Source organism: Pristiophorus japonicus, chromosome 15 (genome assembly GCF_044704955.1).
Source record: "Pristiophorus japonicus isolate sPriJap1 chromosome 15, sPriJap1.hap1, whole genome shotgun sequence".
Classification (NCBI taxonomy): domain Eukaryota; kingdom Metazoa; phylum Chordata; class Chondrichthyes; family Pristiophoridae; genus Pristiophorus; species Pristiophorus japonicus.
The window spans coordinates 138587685-138601256 of NC_091991.1; the positions used below are offsets into that span (position 1 = coordinate 138587685).

At 42.6% G+C, this 13572-nt stretch overlaps 1 protein-coding gene across 1 annotated transcript in view; it reads right to left on the minus strand.

The window, feature by feature from the left end:
- Window positions 1–13572, minus strand: part of mfsd1l (major facilitator superfamily domain containing 1-like) — a 42926-nt gene that overhangs the window by 16528 nt on the left and 12826 nt on the right. Inside the window, 4 exon segments of the mRNA XM_070901757.1 lie at window positions 1268–1368; window positions 1598–1713; window positions 3540–3698; window positions 5965–6108. Coding sequence (XP_070757858.1) covers window positions 1268–1368; window positions 1598–1713; window positions 3540–3698; window positions 5965–6108 — 520 coding nt within the window.

Sequence of the window (13572 nt, forward strand, 5' to 3'; positions counted from 1 at the left end):
GATATAAAGTAACTGACAATTTCAGTAAGTTGTAGTGTTTGGTTTCCACACTTCATACATATATATTTTTTAATAATAGTCCTAGAGACTAACAAATATTTAACCAAAGTTTCAAAACAGTAATCGAATGTAATTGGTTTGAGGATCGCAATACAGAAAACCAAAGCTTCATTCACATACTAACAGCAGAATCACGCTGTTGAGATGAAACTTTTGAGGTCATCTGCCAGCACCAGTTTCACTGTACTCAATGCCCAGTCAAATATTCTGCCAATATTCATCGGCCAAGTGTCCATTCTTCATTTATAAACCTGGCCAATGTACAAGGCTGCTGCTGGCACCCACTGAGCCACAAGGCAGCAGGCCTGACTACCTTCCTCCTGAAGCTATGTCAGCTCCTAGAAATGGTTGGGAAATTGCAAGGGGCAACATTAAAAAAAAACACTCCCAAACAAAAAAGCAAAACATTTACATTCCAGATTTTTCTGTTAGAGAAACAAATTTGCCTGTGGCTGCGCTCTTGCACTGTTATGAAGCAGGTCATTTTTGCGACAAGGAGAGAAGGAAGTGCAAGAAGAGTGGGAGAAAATTCACAATAGTTCCATCCCACAGAAATATTAATGGGAACCACTCCAAGTAAAAGAAAGACTTGGATTTATAAAGCGCCTTTCACGACCATCGGATGTCTCAAAGTGCTTTAACAGCCAATGAAGTACTTTTGGAGTGTAGTCACTGTTGTAATGTAGGAAACGCAGCAGCCAATTTGGGCACAAGCAAGCTCCCACAAACAGCAATGTGATAATGACTAGATAATCTGTTTTTTTGTGATGTTAATTGAGGGATAAACATTTTTTTTTAAAAACATCCCAAAGTCCTTCTTAGATTATGGTACCTCTATTATCCGGCACCTTTGGGACCTGGCTTATGTCAGATAAGGGATTTTTCCAGACAAGGGGTGGTCACATGGATGGTACAGGTACTGAGCAAGGAGATATCGGGGCTGGCTGGCTGGCTTGGGGCTGGGAGTGCGTCAGAGAGATTGTTGGAGGGGGGTGGGGGGGAGCGGGGCGGTGAATCGTGGAGTCAGGCCAGCGATTGCGGGAGTCGGCAGCGAGGAAAGATTTCAATTTGTTCATGTCAGAGTTCTGCCCATGTGCCACCTGGTGACCGGGAATGGTGCCGGACGAGGGGTGGTGCCGGATAAGGGAGGTTCAATCTGTACTTGCGCTTTAGAGAATACACTTTTAATAGAATAAACTCTTCCTACCTGGCATCAGCAAAAAAAGGAAAGATTCCATTATAGAAGAACATGATGGTGAGAACTAGCAGCCAGTAGCGGAGAGGCAAATAGCGAACATCCTGTAACCGCTGGGAGGGAAGAACAAAAAAGGTTATACACAGAGCCGGTGTAGGGGATGGGGGCTAGAGCTCATACAAGCAATATACTACAAGATGATCCTATGGATCCCTTCCAGAGATGTACTTCAGGGATTAGGGATTACGCTGCATTCCACCTGGTTATAACAGATACTTAATTCAAAGTCAAATAGCAACACTTTACACAAGCTTGAATCCCCAAAGCCCTGAATCTACGCACCACTTTCTTGGATTCCTGCTGAAGGACACCGTCCAGTCCGAGTTACTTTGTGCCAACTTTATCCAGGATTCCAACAATGACAGCTGACACAAAGCTGAGAACACACAGTAACGTACCTGAGAAAATGGACCACAGGGAAGATTGCATTACAAGCAGAAACTACACTGCAACAGACACGATCAGATGGTCCTACCAGTGGCGGTCAGACCTACTGCAGCATTTATATCGCACCATTACTGCAAAAACAAAAAATGTCGTGGTACATCAGTCATTGAAGGTTGGCATGCAGGTACAGCAGGCGGTTAAGAAAGCAAATGGCATGTTGGCCTTCATAGCGAGGGGATTTGAATACAGGGGCAGGGAGGTGTTGCTACAGTTGTACAGGGCCTTGGTGAGGCCACACCTGGAGTATTGTGTACAGTTTTGGTCTCCTAACTTGAGGAAGGACATTCTTGCTATTGAGGGAGTGCAGCGAAGGTTCACCAGACTGATTCCCGGGATGGCGGGACTGACCTATCAAGAAAGATTGGATCAATTGGGATTGTATTCACTGGAGTTCAGAAGAGTGAGAGGGGACCTCATAGAAACGTTTAAAATTCTGACGGGTTTAGACAGGTTAGATGCAGAAAGAATGTTCCCAATGTTGGGGAAGTCCAGAACCAGGGGTCACAGTCTGAGGATAAGGGGTAAGCCATTTAGGACCGAGATGAGGAGAAACTTCTTCACCCAGAGAGTGGTGAACCTGTGGAATTCTCTACCACAGAAAGTAGTTGAGGCCAATTCACTAAATATATTCAAAAGGGAGTTAGATGAAGTCCTTACTACTCGGGGGATCAAGGGTTATGGCGAGAAAGCAGGAAGGGGGTACTGAAGTTTCATGTTCAGCCATGAACTCATTGAATGGCGGTGCAGGCTAGAAGGGCTGAATGGCCTGCTCCTGCACCTATTTTCTATGTTTCTATGTTTCTATGTCCCAAAGTCCTTCCTACAGGCACACTCAAAAAATGAACACTTAACCAGAGGAGATATTAGGAGGTGTGGCCAAAAGCTTGGTGAAAGAGGTGGGTTTTAAGGAAGGTTTTAAGGAAGGTCTAAAGGAAGATGGCAAGGAGGAAGAATTGAGAGGAGAATGCCAGAACTTGGGATTGAGGCAGCACGGAAAGTTCATGGGGGGGGGGGCTGGAGGAGGCGAGAGGCAGGGAGTGAGGAGGCCACGGAAGGATTTAAATTCATGAAAATCTTGAGACAGGAAGAAGGGCAAAGGTAGTAACTGTCCAGATACCGGTTTTTCACATTTCCAATGTTAGAGGTAGTACAAGTGGGTTTCTTGGTGCATAGAATAGAATCATAGAAATTTAGGGCACAGGAGGCCATCCGGCCCATTGTGTCTGCGCCAGTCGAAAAAGAGCTATCCAGCCAAATCCCACTTTCCAGCTCTTGGCCCATAGCCCTACAGGTTATGACATTTAAATTGCATATCCATGTACTTTTAAAAATGTGACGAGGGTTTCTGCCTCTTCCATCCTTTCAGGCAGTGAGTTCCAGAGTTCAAATCACAATTCGATTCACTTAATCAGTTTCTAACAGCAACAGAACAAGATTTGCACCAATATCCAAAATAGTTAGCAATTTATCATACCATCAAATTAATCAGTGCTGCCAACATCTATTTGGTTTTGTCTTTTTAGTATTTTTTTTTATAAAGTTATTTAAGTTACTGACTAATTGATATAAGCATTAGCTGAAGAACTAATCTGGATAAAATCTGGATATGACATCAATACATCCAACTGACTTAGCATCTCTAACCAGAGTCTAATATTTAGATTTACCTCCATGATAGTTCATTAATCAACACGATTGATTTAACCGTCCTCACATATGGAAAAATATTTTTTAATTTTCCCTGCCCTCAGCAAAAAATTCAAAATTAGATTCTTACCTCCCCAAAGTGTCCAATGAATCCCAAAATGTGCCTCAAAGGACTGGGTTAATAAGAAGTTGAGGACACTGCCCAGACGTGAGAAGACCATTGTCAACCCAAAGGCCAGTGACAGCTCCTTAGTTTTGAACCAGAAAGCAGTAATTCGGTTTTGAACAACTGTTGGGGGGGTGGGGGGGAAGAAAGAGAAATAGAATCGGAGTGATGCAGCCATTCTAAAAAATAAATCATAACTGGCAATGTACACTACCCAGTTTAGATCGGAGATATAAGGTTCCAGGTTCAATCTCTGGTTAGCTCTGCTCAGCTTGGCCAGAGATGGGGCATAACAATTGGCTTCAGGAACTACAGACGTGGTGGTGGTGGTGGGGGGGGTGTTCATTCAAGGACTCCTGCTGACAAAAGTCTGCGTATGCAGTGGTCAGGGACAGACAGGGCAAGACTCATATTCTGCCACCATTGCCCAATTCTTTAAATAGAAAGAAAAGACTTGGATTTATATAGCGCCTTTCATGACCATCGGACGTCTCAAACCGCTTTACAGCAAATTATGTACTTTTGGAATGTAGTCACTGTTGTAATGTGGGAAACACGGCAGCCAATTTGCACACAAGCAAGCTCCCGCAAACAGCAATGTGATAATGACTGGATAATGTGTTCTTTTTTGTTGTGTTGATTGAGGGATAAATATTGGCCAGGATACCGGGGATAACTCCCCTGCTCTTCGAAATAGTGCCATCCACTTGAGAGCAGACGGGGCTTCGGTTTGACAACTCATCCAAAAGACCTCTGACAGTGCAGCACTCCCTCAGCACTGGAGTGTCAGTTTAGATTTTGTGCTCAAGTCCCTAGAGTGGGACTTGAACACAACCTCTGACTCAGCTGACACGAGTTGAATAGCGTCCCGACTCCCCAAGCTGACACATGAAGAATGGTCACTTTGATCAGGTACCAAAGGATTGTCAGCAACTTTGGAAATATACTCCAAAACGAGCGGTTGAGGCAGAGACCATTGCTTCTTTGAAGGGAAAAACTGGAGAAATATTTGAAGCGAGAAAGGTACAAAGCTTTGGGGGCTGGGGGCCAGATTAGTTTTGATTGCTCTAGCAAAGAGCCGGCACTGACACGATGGGCTATATGGTCTCCTTCTGTGCTGTAACTTGTATGGTTCAAAATCCCCCAATGCATGTTCTTTAGAAAGAACCCCAATACAGACAGAAAGTAGTGGAATCTGATGGGAGACTAATCTTCATACTGTCCAAAGATATCTGGGGAACAGTGTGCAGAGTCCACTGATCTGGAAATCACATCACTAGCCTCCAACAGACAAAAAACAAAATCCAGGCACAACATTGTATCTATAAAGAGAAAAGACAGGTTATGGTAGTTACGTGCAAAATATTAACATCTTTTTTTTTTAAATAGATGGCAACTGACCTGCTGCGTATTCGTATTTTCAGCATTTTCTGGCGAGTTGGTTTATAGCAGAGTTTTTTTTCCTTCTCGCCCCTCAAGGCAAGTGTTCAGTCCATCTATATCCAGGAAAAACACAGCAGGCAGCTTCACCAGAAGCAGTGTGTATATTGCCTGCAACCCCTCAAGGAGCTGAAGGCAACTACACCTCCTCATTTGCGCAACAGCACAGCCCACTGAACTAGTGGCGGACTTCAGCAGGGCTACCTAAGTAAACACACCAAGCATGTCTCACAGATACAGAAGTTGCACTGGCTGCATCACCATAAAGTAGCATTATCCTTGGAATCCAACACACATCAAGTTTAGTCTGCCCAAGAATTTAGATTTAAACTTGTAGCAGAGGGTTGTCAGCCCCAGATTATTATGCTTAAGATCACATTAAAGACACATTTTTAAATACTTGACTTTGTTAAAAAAGACCAGGGCTATTCCAATCGATCAACAAGTTTAGTATGGGGCACCTACCACCTATTAAAACCATGAAGTCTTTCCAATTGTTACTAAACAATGCAAAGAAGGATAATGCATCTTGCACGGAACTATGAGTTCTGACAATGGGTTAAACTCAAAACATTAACCCTCTTTTCTCTTTACAGATACTATATTGCCTAGACTCTTTAAAAAGCTTCTCAACTGCCAAATACATGACACATTTTTACCGCACGAACAATGCGTAAAAATAAATAACGCCACAATTGTAGTTACGACCCTACTAAATGCTACATATTTGTACACATCTTTTCAAAATCCAAGTGCACATTTTCCACACACACTAATAATGTATACACTTTCACTCAATCCTTCAGGAGAGGGATGCAAATTGGTTAGAAAAAGCAATTAAAATGCAAGATTATCCTGTATAATGAATTATTTTGACTTTAAAAAAAAAATTAATACTAAGCTGTTGCGCCCACTAGTCTACTACCGTTAGGTCGAAACTGGTACTTACTGACGAGTGATCCATTGCTTGAGCCAAAGAGAAGCCGGCCAATGAGCATCAGTGGTAGCAGGTAACTTGTACCCTTGAAGTGAGATCCTAAAGCAAATGTAGCCGAGCCCAGCACAATAAGGATGGAAAACAGCAAGATCCCAACTACAGGGGGAAACAAATGAAACCTTTCACACGAACTAAACTTCAAACATTTAGATCATGATTAAACTCAAGGACAATAAAAAGGCCAGTCAGCCCATTAACCTTTGGTAGCCTAACATTCCAAACTTAGCAAGCAGCTTCTTTTTGAACATCCCTAATATTTTTGCCTTCACCACCCCACCTGGGAGATTATTCCAAACATTTATCATCGAGTGACAAAACTTTTCCTAAAACATCTTTTAAAATGACTTTGTGCCATTCAAATTTCTGTCCCCTGGTCTTGATTTCCCGACTTAATTTGAGATAATATTCTAGTTTTTCTTATCTATACTGGTCTATATTGTGTATAATTCAATGAGTTCTCCGTTTAACCTTCTTGTTTTTAAAAAAAAATAGACGTAGCGTTTAAGCTTCTCTAATCTTTTTCCTCAGGGCTCATCTTCTGTACATATCTGATCAATCTTGTTGCACTTCTCTACGTTCCCTCCAATGCTTACATGTTTATTGGAGTGGTTACTAGAATTTAGTAATTGTGCTGCCCCAACGGAACCTCTGGAGATGTTATCTGTATGAACTATACATTTCAGAATCCTGTTTGTTGCTTTTAACCTGCTTTGCCATATCATCCAGGCATTTTGCTATTCAATTCCATTCATCATACACTGATGATGCACATTTACTGTCCAGTATTCAACACTTCACACATTTATCAGAGTTAAATTTCATCTGCCATTTGTTGGCTTGATTTTGTAGCCTTTCTAAATTGTTCAATAATTCTTTCGCTACATCCTCTCTTTCTATTGCACGCAGGGGAAATGTAATTGTTTATCACAGTGCGAAAAACAGTGATGAATGACAATTTTACACCCCCATTTTTCTTTTCAATTGAAGTCAATGGCCGCCGATAGTTTCAGCTCGTCAGCAAATATTACCTTTAGCTATGATAACCGGATCACTAAATGCAGATTATAAAAGCAGGCTCCCATTCAACACGTCCTTACAATATTTGCTCTCGTAAGCAAACGTTAGGACTGAAGTTTGTACATTGATTATTAAATATTGGCATAGCTCCCCCAAGATCTCCATTCATTTGTCCAGTGGGTAGCCAAGTCATACAGACCAGAAATGTCCTCAGTTTGATCCATGATCTATCCTAAATTGGCTCAACTCAACCAGAGTGGCACAATTGTCTTTAGTGTTGCTAAGTTTGTGGGGAGAGGGGAGGGGAAGGGAAGGAAAAAAAAAAAGTCATCCAGAACTTCAGCTCCTGATCTGTAACCTAGCCTCTGCTAGAAGTTTGCATTGGTAAACGTCAGGTGGCTAGTAAGGATAGGGCTGGGCTGCGATTTCCCAATGATTTAAATAGCCTACTGCATAGGAATACACTTATCTGAGGGCAGCAGAGCTTGCTCAGTGCCTGGAGAACAATACTTCCACAAAGATTCAACACCTTCAGGTCAACAGAGGCTATGATGGAAGAAAACTCAAATACTGGTGTAGCTGTTTAAAAATCTGCGTTTCTCTAGAGCCAAGGATAAACTGGGGAAGTGGCTCAACTGAAAGACAACAAACTCTCTGGGGATCATTTTAACATTTGCCGATAGAGGAGAATGGACGATATTGGATCGGTCGCTCGTTATGCACCTCCCCTTAAAAAGACAATGGAAAAGAAATGGGAGAGGTGTATAACTGACAGCCAAATCAATATTGCCTGTTTTATACTATTGCCCAAAACTTAAATTACCCCATGCTTTTATACTGATTCAGAGCAGGAGTGGAAACAAAAACCTCAGTAGTCAATATGAATATCTTTGTATTATGAGAATGTGTGATAAGAGGCTAACACAAGGTTTAGATTAGGTCGTTAGGATTCTGCATGGTGAAGCTAAGCTTGCAGGATGTGAATCGAATGCCTGAAAGGGTGGTGGAAGCAGATTCAATAGTATCTTTCAAAAGGGAACTGGATAAATAACTGAAAAATAAAAATCAGTATAAAAGCATGGGGTAATTTAAGTTTTGGGCAATAGTATAAAACAGGCAATATTGATTTGGCTGTCAGTTATACACCTCTCCCATTTCTTTTCCATTGTCTTTGTAAGGGGAGGTGCATAACGAGCGACCGATCCAATATCGTCCATTATCCTCTATCGGCAAATGTTAAAATGATCCCCAGAGAGTTTGTTGTCTTTCAGTTGAGCCACTTCCCCAGTTTATCCTTGGCTCTAGAGAAACGCAGATTTTTAAACAGCTACACCAGGGCTATGGGGAAAAAGCAGCGTGTGGGACTAATCAGATAGCTGCTTCAAAGAGCTGATACAGGCATGATGGGCCCAATTGCCTTCTTCTGTGTTGCATGATTCTGATTGTGTGTTAGTTTAAGGCAAATTAAGCATTAAAGGATTTCTGTACAGAATTATGGCTAGTTTGGAGAGATCATGTCTGGTTTAAGTTGCTATTATTCTGGAAAGAGTGTGACGTTTATAACCATGAAAAAGTCCCGTATAAAATTCTGATGGGACTGAACAGCTTAGATGCTGGAAAAATGTTCCCGATGTTGGGGAAGTCCAGAACCAGGGGTCACAGTCTAAGGATAAGGGGTAAGCCATTTAGGACTGAGATGTGGAGAAACTTCTTCATTCAGCAAGTTGTTAACCTGTGGAATTCCCTACCACAGAGAGTTGTTGATGGCAGTTCTTTGGATATATTCAAGAGGGAGTTAGATATGGCCCTTACGGCTAAAGGGATCAAGGGGTATGGGGAGAAAGCAGGAAAGGGGTACTGAGGTGAATGATCAGCCATGGTCTTATTTAATGGTGGTGCAGGCTCGAAGGGCCGAATGGCCTACTCCTGCACCTATTTTCTATGTTTCTATGTCTTATCTTTTACTTGTAAGAAATGAAATGCCACCCACATTCTAGTGAAATTGAAGTATATGTGGCATAGATCTTCAAGGCAATCATGAGTCATGCCAGTCAGAGGAAATTTGGAGCTCTAGTTGTAGAAAGTGGAGAAGTTCCCCAAATGCTTAGGCTGGTCAAGCGCAAGCGGCAAACACACAGCTCCTCAGACATGTCCAAGTAACCGAGGCATAGTCTATGCATGTAGCTCTTTGGGTAGGCGTGTGCCTGCTGAGCTCTCTTCGGACACAGGTGCACAGGCTTCCGCTATTGGCTGTAGAATTTCTCGTTCTGCAGCTCCGCGGAGAAGGGAATTTTGAACGGAACGCCCATACCATGCAGAGGATGTTGTGAGCCATCTCAATAAAACTTCCTTAAATAGTAGATGGTAAAAATAACATAAGAAATAGAAGCAGGAGTAGGTCATTTGGCTCCTCGAGGCTACTCCACCATTTAATAAAATCATGGCTGATCTGATCATGGGTTCAGCACCACCCCCCAGAACCCTTTATTCCCTTATCTCTCAAAAATCTGTCTATCTCTGCCTTAAATATATTCACTGACCCAGCCTCCACAGCTCTCTGGGGCAGAGAATTCCACAGATTTACAACCCTCAGAGAAGAAATTCCTCCTCCTCTAAGTTTTAAATGAGCGGCCCCTTATTCTGAGACTATGCTCACTAGTTTTAGTTTCCCCGATGAGTGGAAATATCCTCTCTGCATCCACCTTGACCAGCCCCCTCATTATCTTATATGTTTCGATAAGATCACCTCTCATTCTTCTGCACTCCAATGAGTATAGGCCCAACCTACTCAACCTTTCTTCATAAGTCAACCCACTCATCTCCAGAATCAACCTAATGAACCTCATCTGAACAGCCTCCAATGCAAGTATATCCCTCCTTAAATACAGAGGCCCAAACTGTACGCAGTACTCTACGTGTGGCCTCACCACTACCCTGTAGCAGGACTTATCTGCTTTTATACTCTATCCCTCTTGTAATAAAGGCCAACATTCTATTTGCCATCCAGATTACTTGCTGTACCTGCATACTAACTTTTGTGTTTCATGCACAAGGACCCCAGGTCCCCCTGTACTGCAGCACTTTGTAATTTTTCACCATTTAAATTATAATTTGCTTTTCTATTTTTTTCTGCCAAAGTAGATAGCCTCACACTTTCCCACATTATATTCCATCTGCCAAATGTTTGCCCACTCACTTAGACTGTCTGTACCCCTTTGCAGATTTTGTATGTCCTCCTCACAATTTGCTTTCCCACCCATCTTTGTATCATTAGCAAACTTGGCTACATCCAAATCATTAATATAGATTGTCAATAGTTAATGACCCAGCATTGATCCCTGCAGCACCACACTAGTTACTGTTACTGGAAAATGACCCATTCATTCCGACTTTCTGCTTTGTTAGTTAGCCAATCTTCTATCCATGCTAATACATTACCCCCGTACCCAGTGAATTTTTATCTTGTGCAGTAACCTCTTATGTGGCACCTTATCGAATACCTTCTGGAAATCCAAATATACCACATCCACTGGTTCCCCCTTATCCACCCTGCTCGTTACATCCTCAAAGAACTCCAGCAAATTTGTCAAACATGATTTCCCTTTTAGAAAACCATGCTGACTCTGCTTGATTGAATTATGCATTTCCAAATGTTCTACTACTGCTTCCTTAATAATGGACACCAGAGCTCGGTCTCCAGTCGTCTTGGTTAACCCTTGCCACTGGATCAAGACCTAGTTCTGTCAAGCCCGTGTGGTGGCTGGTGTGCAACGGCCACCCCACATTAAAAAATCCACACACAGGCCTCTTCCACCCTTAAATATGCAGTTCGGAACCTAGAATGTCAGCTCCCTCATTGAAACACCTGTGAACTCATCCCTTTTTAGTGTGGAAGCAAGTCAACCTCAATATGAGGGGCTGCCTAATACGAATATTATACCAATAATGGACTCTAGCATTTTCCCAATGACAGACTAACCGGTCTATAGTTTCCTACTTTCTGTCTGCCTCTTTTTTTTTAAATAGGGACTTTACATTTGCAGTTTTCCAATCCGCTGGGACCGCCCCAGAATCCAGGGAATGTTGGTAGGTTACAACCAATGCATCCACTATCTCTGCAGCCACTTCTTTTAAGACCCTAGGATGCAAGCCATCAGGTCCAGGGGACTTGTCTGCCATTAGTCCCATTATTTTATCGAGTACTACTTCTTTAGTGATAGTGATTGTATTAAGTTCCTCCCTTCCTATAGCCCCTTGATTATTCACTATTGGGATGTTTTTAGTGTCTTCTACCGTGAAGACCGATACAAAATACTTGTTCAACGTCTCTGCCATTTCCCTGTTCTCCAGTCTCATCCTCCAGGGTGCCAATATTTACTTTAGCCACTCTTTTCCTTTTTATGTACCTATAGAAACTCTTACCATCTGTTTTTATATTTCGTGCAAGTTTACTTTCATAATCTATCTTTCCTCTATATTATTTTTTTTAGTTTTGCTGGGGGCAGAAGCCATGATAACTGCTGTACCCTTATTGCACGCATCCCTAATTTCCTGTTTGATGCCATCCCCAACCTCACTACTACTGTTTGGTGGAAAATGACCCATTTATTCCAACATGAGTAAGATGGGGGCAGAAGCAAAAGGTAGAAAGGGGATAAGGAAAAGCGGAGGGCAGAGAAATCAAAGGCAAAAATCAAAAAAGGGCCACATTACAACATCATTCTAAAAGGACAAAGAGTGTTAAAAAACAAGCCTGAAGGCGCTGTGTCTCAATGTGAGAAGCATTCGTAATAAGGTAAATTAATTAACTGCACAGATAGCTGTTAATGGATACGATGCAATTGGGATTACAGAGACATGGCTCCAGGGTGACCAAGGCTGGGAACTCAACATCCAGGGGTATTCAATATTCAGGAAGGATAGATAGAAAGGAAAAGGAGGTGGGGTAGCGTTGCTGGTTAAAGAGGAGATTAACGCAATAGTGAGGAAGGACATTAGCTTGGATGATGTGGAATCTGTATGGGTAGGGCTGCAGAACACCAAAGGGCAGAAAACGCTAGTAGGAGTTGTGTACAGACCACCAAACAGTAGTAGTGAGCTTGGGGATGGCATCAAACAGCAAATTAGGGATGCGTGCAATAAGGGTACAGCAGTTATCATGGGTGACTTTAATCTACATATAGATTGGGCAAACCAAACTGGTAGTAATACGGTGGAGGAGGATTTCCTGGAGTGTATAAGGGATGGTTTTCTAGACCAATATGCTGAGGAACCAACTAGAGAGCTGGCCATCCTAGACTGGGTGTTGTGTAATGGGAGAGGATTAATTAGCAATCTTGTTGTGTGAGGCCCTTTGGGGAAGAGAGACCATAATATGGTAGAATTCTTCATTAAGATGGAGAGTGACAGAGTTAATTCAGAGACTAGGGTCCTGAACTTAAAGATAACTTCGATCATATGAGACGTGAATCAGCTAGGATAGACTGACGAATGATACTGTTGACGGTGGATAGGCAATGGCAGATATTTAAAGATCACATGGATGAACTTCAACAATTGTACATCCGTCTGGCATAAAAATAAAACGGGGAAGGCGGCTCAACCGTGGCTAACAAGGGGAATTGGGGATAGTGTTAAATCCAAGGAAGAGACATATAAATTGGCCAGAAAACACAGCAAACCTGAGGACTGGAAGAAATTTAGAATTCAGCAGAGGAGGACAAAGGGTCTAATTAGGAGGGGGAAAAGAGTGTATGAGAGTAAGCTTGCAGTGAACATAAAAACTGACTGCAAAAGCTTCTATAGATATGTGAAGAGAAAAAGATTAGTGAAGATAAATATAGGACCCTTGCAGTCAGAATCAGGTGAATTTATAATGGGGAACAAAGAAATGGCAGTCCAATTGAACAAATACTTTGGTTCTGCCTTCACCAAGGAAGATACAGATAACCAATCCGGAAATACTAGGGGACCGAGGGCCTAGCAAAGAGGAGGAACTGAAGGAAATCCTCATTAGTCAGGGAATTGTGTTCGGGAAATTGATGGGATTGAAGGTCAATAAATCCCCAGGACCTGATAGTCTGCATCCCAGAGTACTTAAGGAAGTGGCCCTAGAAAGAGTGGATGCATTGGTGATCATTTTCCAATATTCTATAGAGTCTGGATCAGTTCCTATGGACTGGAGGGTAGCTAATGTAACCCCACTTTTAAAAAAAGGAGGGAAGAGAGAAAACAGGGAATTATCGAACAGTTAGCCTGACATCGGTAGTGGGGAAAATGTTGGAATCAATTATTAAAGATGTAGGGCCCAAGTTGGCGCCCGTTTTTCACGCCATAAAGTGCACCTAAAAAACCCTCCGTATTCTTCACCTCCCTGCAGGTCCTCTGGCCCTCGGCGCGGCGCAGCAGGAGCTGTAGGGGGCTGAGCTAGGACCCTGCGCCGAAAACAGTGCCGGGAGCTCTGCACACACGCGCTACAGTGGGCACGCAAGTGCAGTAGCTCCAGGCGCCCAAAACTGTGTGGGAGGGGCCCAAAGCACGCAG